This window comes from Lithobates pipiens, unplaced genomic scaffold (assembly GCF_037356315.1).
Source record: "Lithobates pipiens isolate NorthernLeopardFrog02 unplaced genomic scaffold, aLitPip1_a1.2 Scaffold_19, whole genome shotgun sequence".
NCBI lineage: Eukaryota > Metazoa > Chordata > Amphibia > Anura > Ranidae > Lithobates > Lithobates pipiens.
In genome coordinates, this window is record NW_027507764.1 from 576,952,581 (window position 1) to 576,976,538 (window position 23,958).

A 23,958-nucleotide genomic window follows, 5' to 3' on the forward strand; every position below is an offset into this window, starting at 1 on the left:
GAGTCTGAGGCTCTAACTGGCTTTAAAAAAGGTTTGGGCTCGGAGTGCAGAGCACTGAGCCCCGAGCCCACATACTTGACATTAGCGAATCAACATTCCCTATGCTCTTCCTGCTTCTCCTCCCAGCCAATCAGGACAGGAAGCGGGTCCTAAGACCGGATGGAGAAGTGACCGGATTGGCTGGGAGGAGAAGCCGAGAAAGCCATCCGCCACCAATGCAAAAACAGTAAATTTTGGGTGCTCATGGGTTACGGTATTCTGCTCTTTGAATTAAGAGTCGTTAATCGCGGCATCTGCAAACACAACGCCAAGGAAACCAGCAATATATTCAAATCCTTTAATAACTGAATGATCTTTAAGAGCTTATCGATTTCCCAGATGCTCCGCTGTTCACACTGATCCGGAGGGCCGAGTCTTTATCTCTTTTTGCTGAAACCATCGAGGAAACAAGCCGTCTATCCCAGCGATTCTGGATTTTGACAAACCTCCTAATTCTTTAATAGCTGAAATGCTCTGTACAAGTTATTTATATTCTTCCTGAGAATTAATTCTATTCCCCTGGCAAACCCGTAGGAGGGAAATAGGTCTTTTAGCGTGAACGTGGTGTGATAATTTATTAGGGAAACAACAAAAAAAAAAAAAAAACATGGGATGGAACAGGCAAGACAGTGCACAAGAAAGCTGCATTTAAAATGTTAGCACAGCCTTAAGATTTATTTATAAATTACAGATATATATATATATTTATAAAAAAATGGGAATAGTTAATGGCTCTGGATCTTTCTATACCAGGCACGGAGAACCCCATCCTTTTGAGGAACCACAAGTTCTAGCATGACCTGTCAGCCTCTAGGCATGCTGGGAGTTGCAGATCCTCATGGCGGAGGGATACTGACCATCCATGCCTGTCTTATACGCACGTTTTTTTGTGAGTTAGCAGCGCGCGTTCACATAAAAAAAAAAAGAGCAAACAAAAATTCAATCCATCTCTTAAAAAGGAAAAAAAAACGGAAAAAAAAAAATGAAAAAAAAATAAAAAAAACTGGCACTTTATTTTGGTGGAGGGAAAAAGTAAAAAAAAAAAAAAAAAAAAAAAAAAAAAAAAAGGAAATGTAAGACATACAGGAATACAGGATTCACACTGAGTGTTCGATCAAAGGTTTCACACGTCCACAGGGGTGAAAAATAAAAAAAGGGACTGAACTGCAACAATCCGTCTGGAGTTTCTCAATAGAAGTCTTGAAAATAGAACTTCTTCGTAGCATACTAGACAGCAGAAATGAAAAAAAATAAAAATAAAAAAAAAATAAAAAAGAAGAAAACTCAGAACAGGAAGATATTCCAGTTGCAGCAGCCGCCGGGATTGACGGACGCTGCGGATTTTTATGGATATCGCCGAGCCTTATCCTCCGCTGATCTGCACCTGGACTCTGGTCATTCTCGATCCAGCAAAGTCCCGTGCCAACGTTCCTCCCGGTGACTGACACATACAGAGACCCGCGGCAGCGGCACCCTCAGCCCTGTGACGCAACTGTGACGGAAAGAGGTTGAAACTGCGCGCAGCGCCAACCGGCACTTTTTTTTTTTCCTGCGCCGGAGGCGTGGCCGCCTGCTGACAGCGAGGCTGCTGGTGGAAGGCTAGACATGATCCCAAAAGGAAAACGTGTTAGACAGAGGCGTTAACAGGAGTCTGTGCTCGGACGCTTAGTGTGGCCGCGACTGCGCGATCATTTTTAGCCGGGCCTGGTCAATGACGTCTAGCAAGTTCTTGGCGTCCACGGCCAGCGCGTGTGCGGCGGTTAGCATCTGCTTTTTGTACTCCTGCTGGAGGCTGGTCATGACGTACTGCTGGGCCAACTTCATTTTGTTGATGAGCTCTGCCAGGTCAGAGTTGAGCAGCTTCTGTGCCATTTCAATCTGAAAGCAAAAAAAATATGTTTTTTTTTAACTAGTTTTACTGTTAATAAAAATAATACATTTTAATCTACAATATTGTCCCAAGCCATGGCAAGTAATTTGCAAAATTAAATTAAAAATTTTGCGTATTTTTTTTATGCCTCTCTGAAAAAAATAAACTTTAAATTAAAATCTAGAGGCCTCCAGGCTCACAGGTTTACAAAGATCACAGTCCTGAGAATTGTTCACTCTCCACATTTTTGTTTGTGGCTAAATAGTTTTTTTTTTTACGGTATAATTTTTATTGAAAATTGAGAAGAGACAATACAAGAGTCACCCACACAGGGGGTCATTATACAAACATGTATAAATTAAAAAATCGCTTACACCTGCAAACATCAGTTGTCGAAAAGGTGGGCAAGTGCATGACAGTTTAATAAAAAAATGTTTTAGAGATTATGGATAAAAGCAACTTGTTAGTGAGAGAGATCAGAGAAAACAGACATCTTCAAGCCAAGAGGAGGTGGTCTACAGCCATCCTGATAATGGCCCTTTACAGCAGTGCTGTACAAATGGTCACCACTGAGCACTCGTATTGAAGCTTTTAGAATAGCCTTTCTCAACCTTTTCAACACAGAGGAACCCCTGAAATAGTTCTCCGATCTCGGGGAAGCCCGATTAGAAATTAGAAATCTACAATTCATGATACATTAGTGCAGGGGTTGACTAATTTGCTTTGAATTTAGGAGCCAGTTGAAAAAGTTAGGAGCCAGTTTTTTTTTCAGCTCCCGGGGTAAGGCCACTCATTTTCACCCCCTATCCCTAACTCACAATGGAGCACCCAGTCAATAACTCCATTGAAACGCTGTTACATCAGGGGTATGGGCTGACCAGAAAGAGTAAGGCTGGCAACAGATGGAACTGGCTGGCACTGCCAGGTGGCACTGGTTGCCACTGGAAGGCACGTGGAACTGCCAGATGGCACCGACAGGTGATGCTAGTTGGCATTGGCAGGTGACACTGGTTTGGAACTGGCAGGTGACACTGGTTTGGAACTGGCAGGTGACACTGGTTTGGAACTGGCAGGTGACACTGGTTTGAAACTGGCAGGTGACACTGGTTTGAAACTGGCAGGTGACACTGGTTTGAAACTGGCAGGTGACACTGGTTTGAAACTGGCAGGTGACACTGGTTTGAAACTGGCAGGTGACACTGGTTTGAAACTGGCAGGTGACACTGGTTTGAAACTGGCAGGTGACACTGGTTTGAAACTGGCAGGTGACACTGGTTTGAAACTGGCAGGTGACACTGGTTTGAAACTGGCAGGTGACACTGGTTTGAAACTGGCAGGTGACACTGGTTTGAAACTGGCAAGTGGCACTATTGGCACTGGCAGGTGGCCCTGGTTGGCGATGGCAGGTGGCCCTGGTTGGCGATGGCAGGTGGCCCTGGTTGGCGATGGCAGGTGGCCCTGGTTGGCGATGGCACTGGTTGGTGTTGGCAGGTGGCACTGATTGGCGGTGGCGGTGGCAGGTGGCACTGGTTGGTGGTGGCATTGGTAGGCGGTGGCAGGTGGCACTGGTAGGCGGTGGCACTGATTGGCGGTGGCAGGTGGCACTGACTGGCAGTGGCACTCGGCACTGACAGGTGGCACTGGGTGGTGGCAGGTGGCACTGGGTGGTGGTTGCAGGTGGTATTGATTGGCGGTGGCACTGGTTGGCACTAGCAGGTGGCACTGATTTGTGGTGGCAGGTGGAACTGATTGGCGGTGGCAGATGGCACTGGTTGCCGCTGGCAGGTGGCACTGATTGGTGGTGGCACTGGCAGGTGCCACTGGTTGGCACTGGCACTGATTGGCGGTGGCAGGTGGCACTGATTGGCGGTGGCAGGTGGCACTGATTGGCGGTGGCACTGGTTGATGGTGGCAGGTGGTATTGATTGGCAGTGGCACTGGTTGGCGCTGGCAGGTGGCACTGGTTGGCGGTGGCACTGGTTGGTGGTGGCAGGTGGTATTGATTGGCGGTGGCACTGGTTGGCGCTGGCAGGTGGCACTGGTTGGCGCTGGCAGGTGGCACTGGTTGGCGCTGGCACTGGTTGGTTGCAGGTGGTATTGATTGGAGGTGGCACTGGTTGGCACTGATTGGTGGCAGGTGGCACTGACTGGCACTGGCAGGTTTCACACGGAGCACTCTGTTACTGAAATGTAACAGAGGAGCTGGCGGGACCCTGCTGGGGTGTGAAACTGACAAGTAACAGAGAGGTGGATATGTCAGATTTCAGCCTGATGTCGGGGTGGGCGGGACCCGGCCGGGGTGGGCGGGACTCAGCAGCTAGCAAACACCAGCCAACGATTGGGCTGCTTAAGAAAAGGGGCGGGCCACATACACGTAGCGGCCCGCCCAGATCCCATTGGCTGGTGTTTGATAGCTTGCTGGGTCCCGCCCCCACCCCAGCCGGGTCCCGCCCACCCCGACATCAGGCTGACAGATCCTCCTCTCTCCATTGCGTGTCAGTTTCACACACAGCGCGGTGCTGCAGAATGTGAAGGAGGGGGAGGACGGCAGTCAGTGTTAATGCTGCTGCATGTCTGGGGCATCGATAGTAAGTCGGCTGGTGGCAGCTTAGGCACCAGGTCGCGATTTCTGGTCGCATTGGCGACCTGGCGCCTGAGGTTTGTCGAGCCCTGCATTAGTGTGATGGTCAGTGGGAGGAATGATCCTAAAGCCTCATCCACACGATCGGCCTTCCATTGGACTTTTCCGTGGATTTTTGTCTTAATGGGCATTGGCTGTGAACTTGTATTGCATACACACGGCAGAACATTTCCCCATTTCAACTTTCACCAAATCACGTGGTTTTTCAGCTCTTTACCGCCACCCTTTGGGCAACACTTTTGCTATTGTTGGCTGATGTTTAGCATTGGCTCTGAGCATGCGTGTTTGTACTTTGGATTTTAGTCCAATGGACTTGACACTCGTGTGTATGGGCCTTTACACTTGTGGTCATTGGGAAGAATTACCTCCTTACAGATAGCTAAAAAGATCAATGGGATCTTGGGAACAGTGGGAACTTATCTGAGAGGCAGAAATTGCCAAATGCTGAAGGAACCCCTAGCAACCTCTGGAGGAACCCTGGTTGAGGATCACTGTTCTAGAGTACAGGCTTCAGCAGCAGAACACCAAGGCTCCACTGCCGGTTTCCCTTAGTGCCCGTTCACACTACCGCGACTTGTCAGGCGACTTAGCCGCCTGACAAGTCGCGCTCCGTTCTGTACTATGGAACCGTTCTAATAGGAGCGACTCAAGTCGCTCCGACTTAGAAAAAGGTTCCTGTAGTATTTTGGGGGCGACTTCAGGCGACTTGCATTGACTTCTATACAGAAGTCATTTTGCAAGTCGCCGCTGAAGTCGTGTGCAGGTCGCGTCTGTGAGTCGCGCTGCAAGTCGCGTCGCCCCTGTGTGAACGGGCACTTAGTTGGAATGGCGGCGCTTGCACCTGATCTGATGGACGGATCGGCTTCGGGGGGCTGACATGACAGGATCCCTGGACAGGTAAGTGTCTTTATTAAAAGTCAGCAGCTACAGTGTTTGCAGCTGCTGACTATTTTTTTTTTCCCGGCTGGAACACCGCTTTAAGGTTTGGCATGTTGGGTATCTATTTACTATTTTATATTTTACCCAAAATTTGGGTAATTTATTGCGTTTTCCCTAAAATTCACGTTAATGTGTTTTTTTACAGAAATTTTGCATTTCCTAGACCTTTGTGGTAATGTTGCATGATTTAATATATTGAAAGTACCGCTATTGTATTTACTAGGGTGTCTGCTTTTAGAAAAATATATAATATTTGTGGGTTTTGTGTAATCTCCAGGCCTAAAATGATATTTTAAACGCGTGTGCAAAAATCGCAAAAACGGCTCTGGCAGCAAAATTGTTGAAGGCTTGAAGGATACCCCAGTACTGATCAGGGGGTATACAATAAAGAGGCAACTAAATGCATAATACAGTAAAATAACTGAGATCGCCACTCACCTCTCTGTGTGTACTCGCAGGAAGAACAGGAATGGTCTCATCAACCGTAGCCAGCAACGTGCGCAATGCCAGCCCCACCCCCTGTGGATAAACAGCACAGGTCCATATTAATATTTAAACAATGGTGGTTCTCTTAATAGACATATGGGGCCGTATTGGATTTTGATGTTTACTTTTAACTGAAGTAATGCCCCAGCAAAAAAACAAAAAAAAACCTGGGCCAGAATTCAGGTGGGTGAATTCTGATTGGCTGTTAAGGCTTCCAGCACTTCAGAATTAGCACCAATGCTATTTACAGGGATAAGAAAAAATATTGTATAGGTGATCCATTCACAATGCTTCAATGCTACCACAGAATGAATATACAGACTCCAGGTGGATATGTTCTTAGTGGTAGAGAAACCCAGGACCTTGCGCCGCAAAGAAGGAATATTCACGGAGTCTGTCTTCAGCCTCCATACAAATCACAAGCCCCCTTTACAGCACAGTCCCACAGTGTCCTCAGTTCCCCTTCACATCTAAGCCCCCGTTTACATTGGTGCCCCCCATTACAGTGCAGACTCCTTCACATTAATGTAAAGAGGAATGCACTGTAAAGGGGCACTCCAATGTAAAGGGGACCGCACTGTAATGGTTACAGTGTCCCTTTACAATACAGTGCCCTTTACAGTACAATCACCTTTATATCATTGTGCCCCTTCCAATCACAGCCCTCCCCCACATCACAGGCCGCGGACTGGTCGGAGGGGACACAGGCTGATCATTGCCTCTGCCCTGGCTGTAAAGGGACATTATCGTTGTTCCTCTCCAACAATACTGTCCCTTTACAGCCAGGGCAGAGGCAGTGATCAGCCTGGGTGTCCTCCGACCGGTACCGTTCCGCGGCCCGGGGGTTGGGGACCCCTGTTATAGGAGACAGAGAACAGGGGCATTGTTACATGAGGTTACCATTGCTATAGGTTCCTTTACAAGTCAATACTCCCACTACTGACTGCTGGGGCCTAAGGGCTGCAATTTAAACATCAAAGGGCTGCAGGTTGGTCACCACGGCTCTACAGCATTCCCCCTTCACTCCTCCCAAGGCAGCAATTAGACAGTCCCAGAAGAAGAAAGAGCTATGACATTCAAGGAGGGAGGAGGCTAGTACAGACTCAAATTGCAAGAAATGTAGAAATATTTTTGGAAAGGAAAAGCACTTGTGTTTTTACCTGCAAGTTTTTGACAGCGTCTATTTAAAGTGTATGCAAACCCTAACAACGAACCCTCGTTTGCTCCCTTTTCTCCACTGAATGTACAATTGAAAGCATTTTGTTGCATTTGTTCTATAAGTGCAAAAAATATATACTAGCTGATCCTGCCAGAAATCCAGCACTATCATGTGACCTGTGCAGTGTAATCTCAAGCAGTGATATTTTTCAAACACTGCTGAACTAAAGAACACATTCCTCATGTTATGGGGGAGAAGAGAGAGGGGGAGAGGTTTTCCAGGCCTAAGACGCTTCCTTTCCTAGGAGACAACGCTGCCCCTCCATAACAAAATACAGTGAGTGTTGTTACCTTAAAGTGGCTGTAAACCCTTACAAACACACTTTGACCTACAGGTAAGCCTAGATTAAGGCTTACCTGTAGGTCCAAGAAATATCTCCTGAACCTACACGGTTTAGGAGATATTTGCCGAAAGACAGGCACTGCTGTCTACGGCGCATGCACCGTAGACAGCGGCGCGCAGGCGCACTGAGCGCGGCACCCATCAACGGCGATATGCCATGCGTGGCGGCTCCCGTGCGCATGCGCGGGAGTGACGTCATCGCTGCTTCACCGAATGACAACGGTGGAACGGCGAGACCCACCGAGAAGATAGATGCGCCGGACTACAGGGGACAGCGGTGACTTCGCTGGCTCCTGTGTCAGGTAAGTGACACATAATGGGCTACTATGCGATACACAGTAGTCCATTATGCTTTACCTTTGCAGGGAATGAAAGAGGAAGTAAACTCATCAGGGTTTACTTCCTCTTTAAGACAGGAAGTGTGTTACAGGCAGGATCACCAGGTGAAAAAAAAAGGAAAAAGCTTAAAAAACAAACAATGCAGCCACCACATTCAAGGACTTTAAAGGGGTTGTAAAGGTAAAAAAATTCACCTCAATGCATTCTCTGACAGGCAGTGGCTGGACAGGGTGTAAAACTGTACCAGCAGCCTGCCAAAGTCTATGACAGGTAGTGGGTTGGACAGGGTGTAATAGTGTACCAAGTGGTACCAGCGTTTAGGACCCTGTGTTGTTCAGGGGCGAGGGTCTGGAACACTGGACGCACTACACCCAGCCTCCTTTTTTTTTTTTCTTTATTACAAATTTTCTTCTTGCAAATTAATTTATATAATTTATACATCTTATTTATTCCAAAGTATTAACATATATTCCTATTTTCATATCCATTCACTCTTAAATCTCGTTTTTTCCCACTCATCCATCTTATAGTCCCCATTTCCTTCATCCTTTTATACTATATATTCAGGTCTTCCTGCATCCGTTGTTGGATATGATCTATTCCATTTTGCCCAGATCTTTTCATATTTCTGCACATTTCCCCTTTGTTCGTACATTATTCTCTGCTGTGGTACAACTTGGTTTACCACCCTCACCCATTGACTTATTGTTGGTGGGTTTGGCTGGATAAATTTTTTCCACTGTCTGTTTTTGTGCCAGGAATACTACTTCTTGCAAAAATATCTTAGTATATCTACACCCTCTTTCTTCATTCAAGACTCCCAATAAGCATAGTTCCCCTGTGGCCTTAATAGTTTTATTTAAGACTTTTCCTACTTTCCTGACCACCTATTGACAATACTTCCCTATAATCCCACATCAAGTGAAGGAAGTCAGCCCCTCCCTGCCCACATCTTGTGCATTTTGGGATGGGCATCCTCCCCATCCTGTACAATCTATTCGGGGGCCAGGTATGTCTGGTGTATATTTAACCCCCCTAGCGGTAATCCAGAGTCTGGCTCGGGTTAGGAATTTACTGATAGGAGCGGTAACCCCGAGCCAGACTCGGGATCGCATCGCTGGATGCAGGGGAGGACACAGGGAGAGTTACTTACCTTGTCCCCTGGATCCAGAGATGTCCCCCGCGCTGTGTGATCGAGCTGTCCTCCGCTCGATTCACAGTGCCGAATGCCGCCGAGCTCCGTTCCCTGCGACGTTACGGCGCACGGGAGCGGAGAACGGTGGCAAATTCAAAAAAGTAAAAAGACACAAAACACACACAGCACTGTAATGTTACAGATTACCGTGCTGTATTAAAAATTACACACCCCCTTTGTCCCTAGTGGTCTGTGCAGTGCCCTGCATGCACTTTTATATTATAAATACTGTTTTTTCTGCCTGGAATTTGGAGATTGCCCATAGCAACCAAAACATGTCCCTTTTTCAGTGTTTTAGGATTTGATTACATTATTGAATAATTTTTATTATTCTTTATTATATTATAAACTTTATCATACCCGGGATGTCCACTAGACTCTGGTTTGAAGAGATTTAAGAGAGTTATTCATAAGAATTACAGGACTACAAAATAAAACGCCAAATTTCCATGCAAAAATAATTGTACCGCTTTCAGCACCTAAAACCGGACTGAATCATACCGCAAGGGAGGTTAATTGTATTATATTGTTGTTCATTGCTGGGGATACTTTCAGGTGGGAGGAACATATTTTATCCCACTCCTGAGATCACTCATATCTGGAATAACTGCCTGCCATTTCTCTGACGCCCCTTTCACATGGGACGGATCCGTAATGATCCGCCCCGTGATGATCCGCTTGCTCAGCGGGGATTGCTCCGTTTATCCGTGCAGAGCTGGCGGATGACAGGGTGGTCCTGGCACACTGTGCAGGGACCGCCCTGTCAGCTCTCTGCTCTCCTCTATGGGGATCGGATGAGCACGGACCGTCTTGTCCGTGTTCATCTGATCCGCTCTGCAGACGGATAGAAAAATAGGATTTTCCTCCGTCTGCAGAATCGGACCACAGCGGAGACGGACGATATCGGGTGGCTGTGGACGTTCATCCGCAGACACCCGCTATCCCATAGGGATGCATGTATGTCCGTATTTCATCCGCAAACGGATGGATGAAATACGGACATATGGTCCGCATGTGTGAAAGGGACCTTACTCCCACCGGTTCTCCACTTATTTTGCTCTGTAGTAGGTGTGGGTATAATTTGGATATCAGTCCCTGCAATCTAAAGATGCCTATAAGAGGATAATTAGAAATTTGTAATTCTTTTCTTCCAAACTGCACCTGTAATACCTGTCTGAACTGTAAATACCAATAAAACTGTTTACTTTGGAGGTCATATTGTTTACACATGTTCTCAAATGGAACTATTATATTATTATTATTATACATCTGGCCTTATTTTTTTTTTTTCTGTTTCCAGAATTTGATATCTTCAAACCTTTCTAATTCTTCTAATGTTGGGTTGATCCATAGGGCAGTTTCTCGTAGGAGTATCCTTAAAGCGGAGTTCCCCCGAAAAGTGGAACTTCTGCTTATTTGATGCAGATACCTGTATAATACAGACTCCCGCGGGAGTCATGCCCCTTCCCGCACCCCCCTTCCCCGCTGTCTCCTGGGAAACGGACAGGTCCCAGGAGATAGCGGGGACCACTTACAACGCACAGCGTGACTCGCGCATGCGCACTAGGGAACTGGGAAGTGAAGCCGCAGCGCTTCACTTCCTGATTCCCTCAATGAGAATGGCGGCGGCAGCAGCCAAGAGCCGAGCGACTGCTCGGCTTCGGCTGCCGACATCGCTGGACCCTGGGACAGGTGAGTGTCCATTTATTAAAAGTCAGCAGCTGCAGTATTTGTAACTGCTGGCTTTTAATAATTTTTTTTTTAGGTGGACTCCCTCTTTAAATCGCGTCTGATTTTTTGTCTGCTTCCAGACATATCTAGCCAGTTTTAGAATGGGGATTTTTACTCCGATCCTTCTTAAACCTGTTACTTCTAGACCTATCAATAGGTCTCCTACTTGCATTTTGTTTAGCAAATATTCCTCCACCCTCGTTTCTTGTTCCTGCATTACCCATGTTCTTAAATGTTTTAATTGCCCTGCCAGGTAGTATAAATATAAATCTGGTATTGCTAACCCTGCTGCGGTTTTAGATCTTTGTAACGTCGTGAGTTTTAATTTGCATCGCCCATATGCCCAGATAAACCTAGTCAGTTGGGAGTTTAATTTTTGAAATATATATTTTGGTATCATTACTGCAGAATGTGTCATCACAGAGACACTTCGGCAATGTGATGGATTTAATCAGCTGTATTCTCTGTGCCATTGAGAACGGTAATTTTTTTCCATATTCCCAGTTTATTCTTCACATATTCTACCAATGGGTCTATATTTGCTTTAAGGGCTTCCTCTGAGTCCAAAGTCATATTAATTCCTAAATATTTAAATGTTTCAACTATTTTTAACAAGGTTTGCGGTTTCCCTTCCTTTCCTGGCCTCAGCAGGATGAATGCGGATTTCTGCCAATTTATTTTTTAGCCCAGAGAATGTCCCACATGTTTCTATTATTTTCATTGCTACCCCCCAGTGAAGTATGCATATCTTCCATAAATAATATGATATTATCTGCATATAAGCCTATATGTTCAACCTTATCCGCCCCACTCTAATCCCTTTATACATTTTAGATTGTCTACATCTGTTGGCCAATGCTTCTATTGCCAAAGAGAATAATTGAGGAGACAGCGGACACCCCCCGTCTTGTTCTCCTATATAATTTTATTGTGGATGTTAGTATTCCATTTATTAATAGGTTGGCACATGGTTTCTTATACACTATTCCCACCCATTTTCCAAATCCTTCCCCAAATCCACTTTTTTTCAACACCGCCTGAAGAAATATGTTTTTTTTTTAATATTATTATTATACACAATTTATATAGCGCCAACAGTTTACACAGCGCTTTACAATGTATAAGGGGGGGGGGGGGGGGGCAACACAATTACAGTACAAAAGGTACAGGAGGGCCCGGCTCGTAGAGCTTACATTCTTAAGGGAGGGGGTGGTGGTACAAAAGGTAATAGCTGTAGAGAATGATTTGATGGGGGTGTCTCGGGGACAGTAGTTGTTAGGTGGGTGTGGGATAGGCTTCCCTGAAAAAATGAGTTTTCAGGGAACTCCTAAAGGTGGACAGGGTAGGGGTTGATCGTAAAATACTGGGGCAGGGAGTTCCAGAGGATGGGAGAGGCTCTGGAGAAGTCCTGAAGGTGAGCATGGGAGGAGGTAACACAGGAGCTAAAGAGCAGCAGGTCCTGGGAGGAGCGGAGGGGACGATTTGGGCGATATCTGCAGATGAGGTTGGCGATGTAGATGGCTTTGTATGTTACGGTTAGCATTTAGAATTTTATACAGTGGGGTAGGGGGAGCCAGTGAAGGGATTGGCTGAGAGGAGCGGCAGTCACGGATTGATTAGTGAGGTGTATTAGTCTAGCAGCAGAATTTATAATAGACTGAATGCCTTGGCTGTATCCAACGAAGCCAAGGCACTTGACTCCGGGAAATACTCCCCCAACTGTACCATAAACTGAGTTCTCCTAATATTATTTGTAGTGGACTTCCCCCGGCATAAATCCTGTTTGGTCATCTGATATAATAGATAAAATTTACCTCATTAAGCCTTTTCGGTAGTATTTTCGCCAGTATTTTATAATCGATATTTAACGACGATATAGGTCTGTATGAGGCACACTCACTTCTATCTTTATCTGGTTTTGGTATTAGTATTACTGTTGCCTCATACATAGGGGGAGGCATCTCTCCCTGGCGAAATGTCTCCCTATACATGTCAGGGCCATAATATCCACATATCGCGGATACATTTCCAACGGTATGCCGTCCGGTCCAGGCAGGGGCGGACTGACCATTTGGCTACTCGGGCACTGCCCGAGGGCCCCGGGCCACTAGGGGGCCCCACCAGGGTTGCCAGCCTCAGTAAAACCAGGGACAGTATGTAAAAATCTGTGTTTTTTTTTTTTTTTTACATCTGTCCCTTACCGAGAACCTTTTGGTCTAAAAATCCTGAGATTATAGCTGCCCCACCTCTCCAGTACCTTCTCAGCCAATAGAAACATGTCTGTGTATACTGTGTGTACATGTATGTGTATACTGTGTGGCCCCATAATCTCTGATTACCTGGGGGGCCCACCATCTCCTATTGCCCCGGGGGCCCCATGAGTTGTCAGTCCGCCCCTGGGTCCAGGCGACTTGCCATTTCCCACAGGCTGAATGGCTTCTTTTACCTCCTCTACTTCTATATCTTTCTCCATCTCCACTTTTCGTTCTTCTGTTAGCTTCAGGAAATCTAAGTCTTCTAAATATTTCTGTATTTCCTCTCTTGTACGTGCCAATGTCGTAGTATGCATTTTATCATAATATCTATGGAGGGTTTCCAAAATATCTTCCTCTGTATCGGCCATTTCCCCTTTCTCACCTCCGCTATGGCCAATGTTGGTGTTAGTAAATTATTTGATAAAACAACAATCTTATTGGCTTGGCTCAAAAGTTTTTGTGGCTTTAACTGGAGCCTCTTACGTTTAGCCTCAACTATCAGTTGATTTTTATATATTTGACGCGCTGCTCCTCCCAGCCTCCTTAGTTGGCAGAAAGCAGCAAATACACAACTCACCTTTACCATAGGAACATACTCCTCAGGGGGCGCAGGCTGGATCTTACTAGACATTTCTATCACAGCTTTCACCAGGCCCGTCACATTCTCATACACTTTGTCATTAGTGCGATCCAAATTGGCTGTGGGCGGAGGGCTAATCTCTTGCGGCTGTATCTGATCGAAAAGAAACAAACAAGCGTGAGTTGAGTATTGAAGATACAACACTGGATTCAACAAGCTGAAAATTAAAGTGGCCACTAGGTGGAGCCCTGTATTATAAAATGCAGACAGGGCGGGCAGCTGTACATGCACACGGAATAGAACACGTGATAAAGAAGTCCCTCTGGGCATTTTACCCAACAATGTATATGCGGCAAGGTTTGCTGTCAGACTGAGCTGCACTATGGGTAAAGGCTAGTTCTTTGGCCCCAACCCCAAGGAAGGAGGACATGGGTCAGGGAAAGGTTTCACTTTACTGTACAGAAAGTTTGGCTGTGCTGAAGCAAAACAGTCTTTGCTTCTCCACTGCACAAAAACCTGCCAGCGTCTTCTTTATCTAACCCGACATTGCAGCGGAGTACCAGCTTTGATACTTTGCTTATTTGTATTGTTAAATATACAAGTCAAACTTTTGGGAGTCTACCAAGGTTAAGCGCCTGTTGAGGTCATTGCGTGCTTTTCTATACTTCTTTCCTGGGACTACGTCTAGGATTTTTGATTTTGTAACAGCGCAGTTTCTTCCGAATATTGTGTAAGCGTTCTATACGTTTCAATAAAACATTTAAGCTATGGTTTTTACACTATGTGGGGCAGGCTTGGTGGGCTTCCACATGTGTCCATGAAATAGGGGTGCCACCTTTTCTTCAAGTCCAACCCGAACACTTTAGCGGTGCTCAGCAATCTTTTTTTATAGTATGAACTATACCTATATTTTGCAATTAAAGCGGAGCTCCACCTTAAAAAAAAAATATTAAAAGCCAGCAGCTACAAATACTGCAGCTGCTGACTTTTAATAAATGGACACTTATCCGTCCAGGGTGCCCACAATGTCGGCAGCAGATAACGAGCAATAGCTCGTCTCTCGGCTGCCCCGCCGCCCTCGGTCAGGGAATCGGGAAGTGAAGCATTGCGGCTTCACTGCTCAGTTCCCTACTGCGCATGCGCGAGTCGCGCTGCGCGTCTTCACTGGTCCCCGTTGTGCTCTGGGAACTGTGTGTTTCCCAGAAAACAATGGGGGTGGGGGTGGTCATCTGCGGATATTTTGCGGCTATCTATGCCCGGAAGTGGGTGCAGATACCTGTAGTATACAGGTATCTGCACCCCCCTCCACCCTGAAAGGTGCCAATTGTGGCACCTGAGGGGGGGGGGAAGCCGATGAGTGGAAGTTCCACTTTAGGGTGGACCTCCGCTTTAAATAACATTTCTAATCAAAGGAAGTTAATCGCAAGAGTCCCCCTTTACATCAGAGTCCACAGAGTTCCCCATTAACTTCTGAACTCACAGAGTTCCCTTACACTGTACGAGGGGACTCTGATGTAAGGAAGAACTCTGGGGACTCTAACATAAGGGATGCTCTGGGAACCCTGATCTAAGGGGGAACATTGGGAACTCTGATGTACGCAGAGGACTCCGATGTAAATCTGAACTCTGAGAACCCGGATTTACCTTAGTGTACTCACTCAGAGGCAACAGAGAGAAAGGGGGGAGACTTCAGTCACAGGCAGGGATGGATGGTGAGCTCACTCACCCCTTGGCAGTCAGCATCCAGATGTAGCTGAGGCTGCTGGAGTGTGGGTAGACACAGAGCGGTAGGGACGGGAGGAAGAGGAGCAGATCAAGCCCTTTCTCCTCTCCCATCTGTGTGGAGAGAGGGGTAATTGTTAGTGTTGGCTTTGGGCAGTGTGAAAGAGAGAGTGTACCAGACACTCTCGGCTTACACAACTGCAACCCCATAGTCTGGTCTGAATAATGTGTCTGGGTTTCAGGAGGTCTGAAACCCGAACGCATGATTCCAAACCCGAACTGTCCTGGGGTTTATCCCGAACAGGTGGTAACCCTATCATGAAATGGCAGACTGGTCTGTGAAAGCGGGGTTCACCCGCGCCAGGCTCTTCTGGGTGACTTGGCCGTATCTATAGGAAATGCACAGATGAATTCTACCTCGTGTGATCTGAAATCACTCCAGCCCTGCCGACTCATTGCCTTAGGCCCCCTGCATGTTGTATCTATAATGCAAAGCCTTGTTTTTACCATCAGGCCATGATATTATATGTTGTATCTATAATGCAGAGCCTTGTTTTTCTGGCTGGGACAAGTGGAGATTGTGGATTACTCAGGATAAGGAAAGCATGTGAACAATGTGCTCGGTTTGCCATGAGTGGTTTTTATATGTTTTAACCTCGGCTCTGTTGTGGTTACATCGGTTGGTTACCACGCAAGGTTGGGGCTGGAGGGACTCCCCTTCCCCCCTCCCCTCTGCACACCCCTTCCATGCCGAGTCCTCAGGAGGCAGCAGCACCAGCTTCTGGATACACGGTGCAACCATTCTATACAGATTTCCGTCACTGCACTGCTAGAGGAGAACAATGGAACTGAAAATACGATTTTCCCACGTTATGGTTTTAAAACATATTAGGCCCCAGTGCATGGGATCAGAGTGTTTTGGGGCAGGTGGAAGGTGCAGGTGCCGGCCAGCAGCCGGTAAAACTGTACGAGAGGCTGAAAATGGCTTCAGCGGAGACCGTGCACCGAGTGGTACCAATGATTAGGGCAGTGATGCGCCCAGGTGACGAATGTCGAACACAGACTGCTCGCATTCCAATAATCTGTCCATGGATGCCTACCGCCTCAAACAACGGTATCACTCAGTGCACCTTCCAACCGCAGCAGCTTTCAGACTCAGTGTTTATTTAACAGGCTGCTGGCAGCAGATCTGGGCGGTGTGTCTCATGCACCATGGCTAAAAACCCAGTGCACAGGAGTGTCTTAAAGGGGCTGTAAAGTCTCATGGTTGTTCACTTTCATGCATGATCTTTCCAGTGATGTGCACTAACCCAGCGACTCCAGACGCTGTCTCGGGTCCTCATTGGATAGCAGCAGGAGCCACTGGCTCCCACTGCGGTCAATCAAATCCAATGAGGTGGGAGCCAGGGGGCGGGGCAGAGTCCTGGTGTCTGTGTCAACGGACGCAGCAGCGGGACTCATGAGCACGCCCGAACGGGTGCCTCCAGGGAAAGCTGCTTTCTGTGGGGACACACGAAGAGAAGGAGCGTCGCCGGGTCACCCCAGAAAAGGAGGATCCAGGCTGCTCTGTGCCAAACCCTAGCACAGAGCAGGTAAGTATAGACATGTCTGTTAAAAAAAAAAAAAAAAAAAGAATGAACCTTTACCCTGGGTTCACACTAGTGTGATTCCAGCGCTGGTTCCCGCATCGCTCCTCTCCCGCAGGCAGTTCACAGCTACAAACCACTGCGGATGTTATTAACACAGTTAATGACACCCCCCCCCCCAGTTTAGTTCCCAGATTGCAGTGCCAACTGTGAACTCGCACAGGAATCGGATAGCATAGGTGAGAACAGAACACCCATGCAATCCGATTCTAGTTAGGAGAAAAACAAGTCCTCTGTGCGAATCCAATGCGTGTTCAGCCATACAACTGTACGGCTGAACTCGCATTGCACAGACATCGCATGTGATCGGCACCTGCAGTGCGATCTCTCGCTTACATAGTTACATAGTGAGGTCGAGAAAAAGACACAAGTCCAACCTATGTGTGTGATTATATGTCAGTATTACATTGTATATCCCTGTATGTTGCGGTCGTTCAGGTGCTTATCTAATAGTCTCTTGAAACTATCGATGCCCCCCCCCCCGCTGAGACCACCACCTGTGGAAGGGAATTCCACATCCTTGCCGCTTTTACAGTAAAGAACCCTCTACCTAGTTTAAGGTTAAACCTCTTTTCTTAAATTTTTAATGAGTGGCCACGAGTCTTGTTAAACTCCCTTCTGCAAAAAAGTTTTATCCCTATTGTGGGGTCACCAGTACGGTACTTACAAACACTTTAAAGGAGCTAGTCCGGACAGAAAGTTCTGCACTTCAATTGCCAATGTTCTTCTGCCTATACAAATTCTTCAGCTTCGCTACCTAAAACCCAACTCCAGGCACCCTTCCTCAAAGTACCCACAAGCTGAATTAAGTTTATTGTTTTTATATGCTTGCCTTTTCAGACATCTTCAGGCCATTCACACGATGAGCAGAGCCCTTTTCAAATCTTATCCAGCGGCGAGCGGCCGTCAATGATGCAGAGAGCAAACGTGTTACATTAGTTCTGGGTTCGGCGGTCACCTTTCCTGACTAATGTGGTCAGGGAAGAAGCTAATGGAGCACGGTATGTGCGCCATTAGCTTCAGTGAAATGTAGGGGAGACATCAGGGGCCTAATAGACCCCTTGCCTTTCTATCGGCCCAGTCACATGATCCCCTGTAGCCGCCGCTACAGGGGAAGGAAGAGAGCGCCTGACAACGCATGTGAAAGGCAGAAGTGATGACATCACTGAGGGGCTTCCATGGTGCAGCCGCCACCAGCGGTCCCTCCACTCTCCTGCAGTCACCACTGGTTGACACAGCGGAGCTGAATCACTTGATAGGACTGCAGTGGAATAACACACGTAAGTATATATACATCTTTTGAAGTTATTTAGTATAGGTGTTAGGAGGGGGAAGGGGCAATTTTTAAATTGTTACTAAAATCTGGACCCTGCATTCACTATATCTGGCCTGCCACAGTACACAACACGGAAATGCAACTATTTTAGTAAATATAAACTGCTAAATACCTTTTCTCATCAGCAGTATATAGCAGTCTTGTGACTTCTATCCCTGTGTGGTAAAGCTGGTAGGAGGAGTTTTATCTCTGCTGTCACTGTCTTATAAAACTTCAAGGCCCCTGACCTTTTGTCTAGAGAGTGCTGATTGGCCCTGTGCTGGTCACATGCACACGCCCAAGAACAAAAAAAAAAAAAAAAAAACTCTAGCAATACACACTAAACTGAGCATGTGCAGCCTGACTCCTTCCATTAATATTTGGAGAGGAGTTTGAGACAGTGGAAGAAGGGGAGGATCAGAGAAGACGGCATCAAAACGCCTTTTAACACAATGCAGAGGATTAACCCCTTAGGTTTTATGGTGAGTATAACAAGCATACTTTGCTGCATATACACTGATTTTACGGTTGTGGGTTTAGTAACCTTTTAAGACTAGTTAGGCTTTAGCTGGAAGTCTACTTTAAGTAACATATATATTTGGAGCAATGTCCCTCTGTCCCCATCATTTGTCCCTCACTTTGGTCTGATCTATATAGTTGTATATAAAGTGCACTTTTTATCTTTCAAAAAGTGTTTCCCAGCGCTAAACCTTTCATCCAATTTCTAAATTGCTGCATTTGTAAATTTTTAAGGCCAATATAAAGGAATAGTAGTGATAAAAAAAAAAAATGCCCTTGTGGGTTTAATAAACCTTTTTTTTTTTTTGGGTTAATTCTCCTTTAAGAGAGTGTGACGGGGGGCGTGTCCTATGCCTTTATACATTTGCCAGTAGGTGTCCCTCATTCTCATCTCAAAATGTTGGGAGGTATGTACACATCACAGTGAATGTCAGAGAAAGAACAATAATTTCACAGCCAACATTCCCGGTAGCTCTAATCTGATATACCTGGAAAGGCTTTTAAAAACGATGCCTCTGGGCAGTTTGGGGTACCAAAGTTAATGGGCGTTTCATGGGCATGCACAATTATAAGGCTTGTCATGTTGGGTATCTATTTACTTGTCACAACCTCATCTTTTATATTTTACACAAAAAAAAAAATAGATATTCTATTCTATTAAAGCGGAGGTCCACCCTAAAGTGGACCTTCCGCTCATCGGAACCCTCCCCCCCTCCGGCGCCACAATCGGCACCTTTCAGGGGGGAGGGGGTGCAGTTACCTTGATAATCCAGGTAACTGCACCCACTTCCGGGATAGCTCTCTGCGGAAAGGGGCGTAACTTACGCCCCTTTCCGCAAGTGCCCGCCCCTTCCCGCAAGTGCCCCGCTGCCTGCTGGGAAACGCACAGATCCCAGAGGCAGCAGGGAGCGTCCTTATTGCGCAGCGCGATTCGTGCATGCGCAGTAGGGAACCGGGAAATGAAGCCGAAAGGCTCCATTTCCTGATTCCCATACCCAAGATGGCGGCGGCAGGACCCGACAGACGACCTAGAGATCGGCTTCGGGTGCCGACATCGCGGGCGCGCTGGACAGGTAAGTGTCACTATTTTAAAAGTCAGCAGCTGCAGTATTTGTAGCTGCTGGCTTTAAAAAAAAAAAAAAAAAAAACGCGGAGTCCCGGTGGACTCCCGCTTTAACTTTTTATTCCCCAGGATCTTTGCTTTCAGAAAATATATAATTTTTGGGGGTGTAAAAACTGAAATGCACAATGGCTCTGGTAGGCAAGTGGATAAATCACATTTGTACCCAAACTATGGACATGAAACTATTTATATATTCTTAACAAGCAGTCCCTGACCTAAGGATGGCTTCTAACAGCTTGGATACATATGCTTTGTTTACATCAGAGGACAGGTCTACTCTCAGAGTAAGGCCCCATTCACACCTGAGCATAGCGTTTTCAGGCAGAAAATTGCACGATTTTATTGCGATTTTGTGCAGGGAAAAAGTCACCAATGTAAAAAGAAGAAAAACGCCCAAATCTGCCCGATTCGAGCGACAAAAAAGGGTCCGGAACTTGTTTGAGCTTCAGGCGTTCGGCTTCAGGCGACTTGGAGTGGAGATGTGAACCAACTCCATTGAGAATAATAGATTTTTTTTTTCCCCCTCCAGCGTTTTTGTAACTTAAGGCTTCAAGCTACAAAATGCTCAGGTGTGAATGGGGCTTAAAAAGCTGGAATTTCAGTGTCTCTGTGAACTTTAAAAATGAATTTCTCCTCAACGCACATAGATACAGAGGTTAATGGGGGCTTGTTCAGTATTTTAGTGTGCATAATCTGGGCCCAGGTTGACTCAACAGCGCCTAAGACTGAAATATCAGTTTTGGCCTACAGAGACTTTAGGTTTGTGCAGAACAGAAGGATGTTTAAAAACAAGACACCACTTGAATATGGAGACAACCAAGAGCCATAATTGCATGCTTTCGGGGAGCCATGCTTGGACTGTAAAGTTTAAAAATGATTAGTGATCATGTGATCACACTCTGTATGTAGTAGTATATATATATATATATATATATATATACATACACACACACACACATATATACACACATATATATATATATATATATATATATATATATATATACACACACACACACACCTATCAAGATATCTACATATACCGTGTTTATCGGCGTATAACACACACTTTTTCCCCCCCTAAAATCAGGGGGAAATCGGGGGTGCTGTTTTTAAACCTTTCTGTGGCTCCTGGGTATTTTCAGCCACACTCGACCGCTCTCGGCTATTTTCAGCCGCTCTCGGCTGCTTTCGGAAAGCCGAAAGCCACCGAGAACAGCCGAAAATAGCTGAGAGCGGCCAAAAATAGCCGAGAACGGCCGAAAATACCCGAAAGCCGCCGAGAGCGACCAAGAATTACCATGCGCCGCCGAGATACACAGGACATCCGCTCTCTGTATCTCGGCGGCACCATTTTTAAATGGCAGAGCCACAGACAAGGCTACAAATGACTGACAAGGCTGCACTGATGGGTATTTAAATGTAAGTTTTTTTTCCTTAAACTTCCCTCATAAAAGTTTTTTTCTTTTAAACTCCCTCCTAAACTTGGGGAGCGTGTTATACGCCGATAAATACGATAGAGATATTTCATATATATATATATATATATATATATATATATATATATATATATATATATATATATATATATATATATATATATATACACACACACACACACACACATACACATTAAAATGGAAGGTTGCCCGTCGGTGACAAATCACAACATACAAAACTAAAACCGTATACTTGGTAACATGTCTTTGTTAGCCGATATGTTATGTTAGGTTTGACAATCATACCATAATGGTATAACACACACACACAAATAGGTGCTTACCCTCCAAGGCTAAATTCGAGCAGGGTGAGGGAAGGGTTAAATATTTTTTTTTTTATCATAGCCAAATAGAAAATAAAAAAAGAAAAGAAAAAGAAAATATTAATAAATGCAGCTGAGCAAAAAAAAACATGCATGACAAATTTAACAGAAAGCATCTATAAAGTAAGCTTTTTTTCCCCCTGTGTATGTGTGTGGGGGAGGCAGCGTGCTGGACTCCTGACATGCACACAGCACATGCAGAAAAGAGGGCAAGCAAAGTTTTAATATGAATGAAACTTTATTTGTAACATGCAAAGGAGCAGGGGCAGAAAGGGAAAGTGTTATGTGCCATAATATTTGCTATATAGATTATATTGCATGAGCAACTGTAACATGGCCCGAGTACTGTATACAGTGCAGATTGTGTGCATACCAAGAGGATAATGATGCAGAAAACAGCAGCAAGGGCCATAAAATGTACGCCAGAGGCTCAAAAAGGCATTTTACATAACAAGAAAAACGATTATGTACTCAACATATGATGAGGAGCCAGCAACGTCACCATAATACCAAAAATTCTCTCCTTAGTTATTGTAATCCCTTTCTGGGTCTTCCCTCTAGGGATCGACCGATTTCGTTTTTATAGGGCCAATACCAATTTTTTTGGCTGCCTTATATATTCTATAGATTTAAACTTTTTTATTTTTACTGTGCTTTTAAAATTTGTTTTGTTTTTTTATCACCTTTATTGCTGTCACAAGGAATGTAAACATAAGGTGGAGGGGGCAGGTGATATTACTTTCTCCACCTTCTCCAATCAGAGAGAAAATGCAAGGCATTCTCTGAATGGCAGCTGACCTCCTGTGTTCACAATGCAGCAGGGCAGGTGCTCGGAACGTGTAAACTAGTGGAGATCACTGGAGTAGTAGTGAAGTAGTGGTATCTACTACTGGGATTTCCATCTCCTAGAGCAGTGGTCTCCAAACTGTGGACCAGGGGCCAGATGCGGCCCTTTGTTTGCTTTTATTCGGGCCTTGGGGCACCATTCCATCCACTGATAAACAATAGGGCATAATTCCCCCCACTGACACCAACGAAGGGGCAACATTTCTCCCAATGACACCAACGAAGGGGCACCATGTCCCCCAATGACACCAACGAAGGGGCACCATGTCCCCCAATGACACCAACAATGGGGCACCATGTCCCCCAATGACACCAACAATGAGGCACCATGTCCCCCAATGACACCAACAATGGGGCACCATGTCCCCCAGTGACACCAACAATGGGGCACCATGTCCCCCAGTGACACCAACAATGGGGCACCATGTCCCCCAGTGACACCAACAATGGGGCACCATGTCCCCCAGTGACACCAACAATGGGGCACCATGTCCCCCAGTGACACCAACAATGGGGCACCATGTCCCCCAGTGACACCAACAATGGGGCACCATGTCCCCCAGTGACACCAACAATGGGGCACCATGTCCCCCAGTGACACCAACAATGGGGCACCATGTCCCCCAGTGACACCAACAATGGGGCACCATGTCACCCAATGACACCAACAATGTGGCACAATGTCACCCAATGACACCAACGGGGCACAATGCCATCCAATGACACCAACAATGGGGAACAATTTCGCCCAATGACACCTAAAATGGGGAACAATTTCTCCCAATGATTGAGCACAATTCCTCCCACTGACACCAATGATGGGGCACAATTCCTACCACTGACACCAATGATGGGGCACAATTCCTCCCACTGACACCAATGATGGGGCACAATTCCTCCCACTGACACCAATGATGGGGCACAATTACTCCCACTGACACCAACGATGGGGCACAATTACTCCCACTGAAACCAACGATGGGGCATTATTTTTTCCCACTGATGTCGGGAACTTTTATACTTCTAATGGCCACAGTCCGACCCCCATTAAGTCTGAAGGCCCTTTGCTTAGAAAGTTGGGGACCCCTGTTCTAGAGGGACGCCACAGGCATGGTATTTGTATAGGAAAGCGCTGCACTGTTTTTCTATTGTATGCATACCCTGTTTAAGGTATTGTGCTAGCTGCATTACAACACTCTAGGGGTCTTTAGAGAGTTTTATTTTTTTAATTTTTTTTTTTTTTTTTTTACATATAATGGTATTTGTATATAGTTACATTTGTTCCAATGTAACTATGTAAAACAATCCATACCTGCAATTCTTTAAATG

At 45.9% G+C, this 23,958-nt stretch overlaps 1 protein-coding gene across 23 annotated transcripts in view; it reads right to left on the minus strand.

Moving 5' to 3' along the window:
• Positions 1 to 323: 323 nt before the first annotated feature.
• Positions 324 to 23,958, minus strand: part of PTK2 (protein tyrosine kinase 2) — a 549,666-nt gene continuing 526,031 nt past the window's right edge. For all 23 annotated transcript variants that reach the window (XM_077493396.1, XM_077493389.1, XM_077493392.1 and 20 more), the window contains 3 exons: positions 13,634 to 13,789; positions 5,928 to 6,008; positions 324 to 1,917 (listed from right to left, as the gene is read on the minus strand). In XM_077493396.1, coding sequence (XP_077349522.1) covers positions 1,705 to 1,917; positions 5,928 to 6,008; positions 13,634 to 13,789 — 450 coding nt within the window. In that variant the 3' untranslated portion in view covers positions 324 to 1,704. The remainder of the gene's footprint in view (positions 1,918 to 5,927; positions 6,009 to 13,633; positions 13,790 to 23,958) is intronic.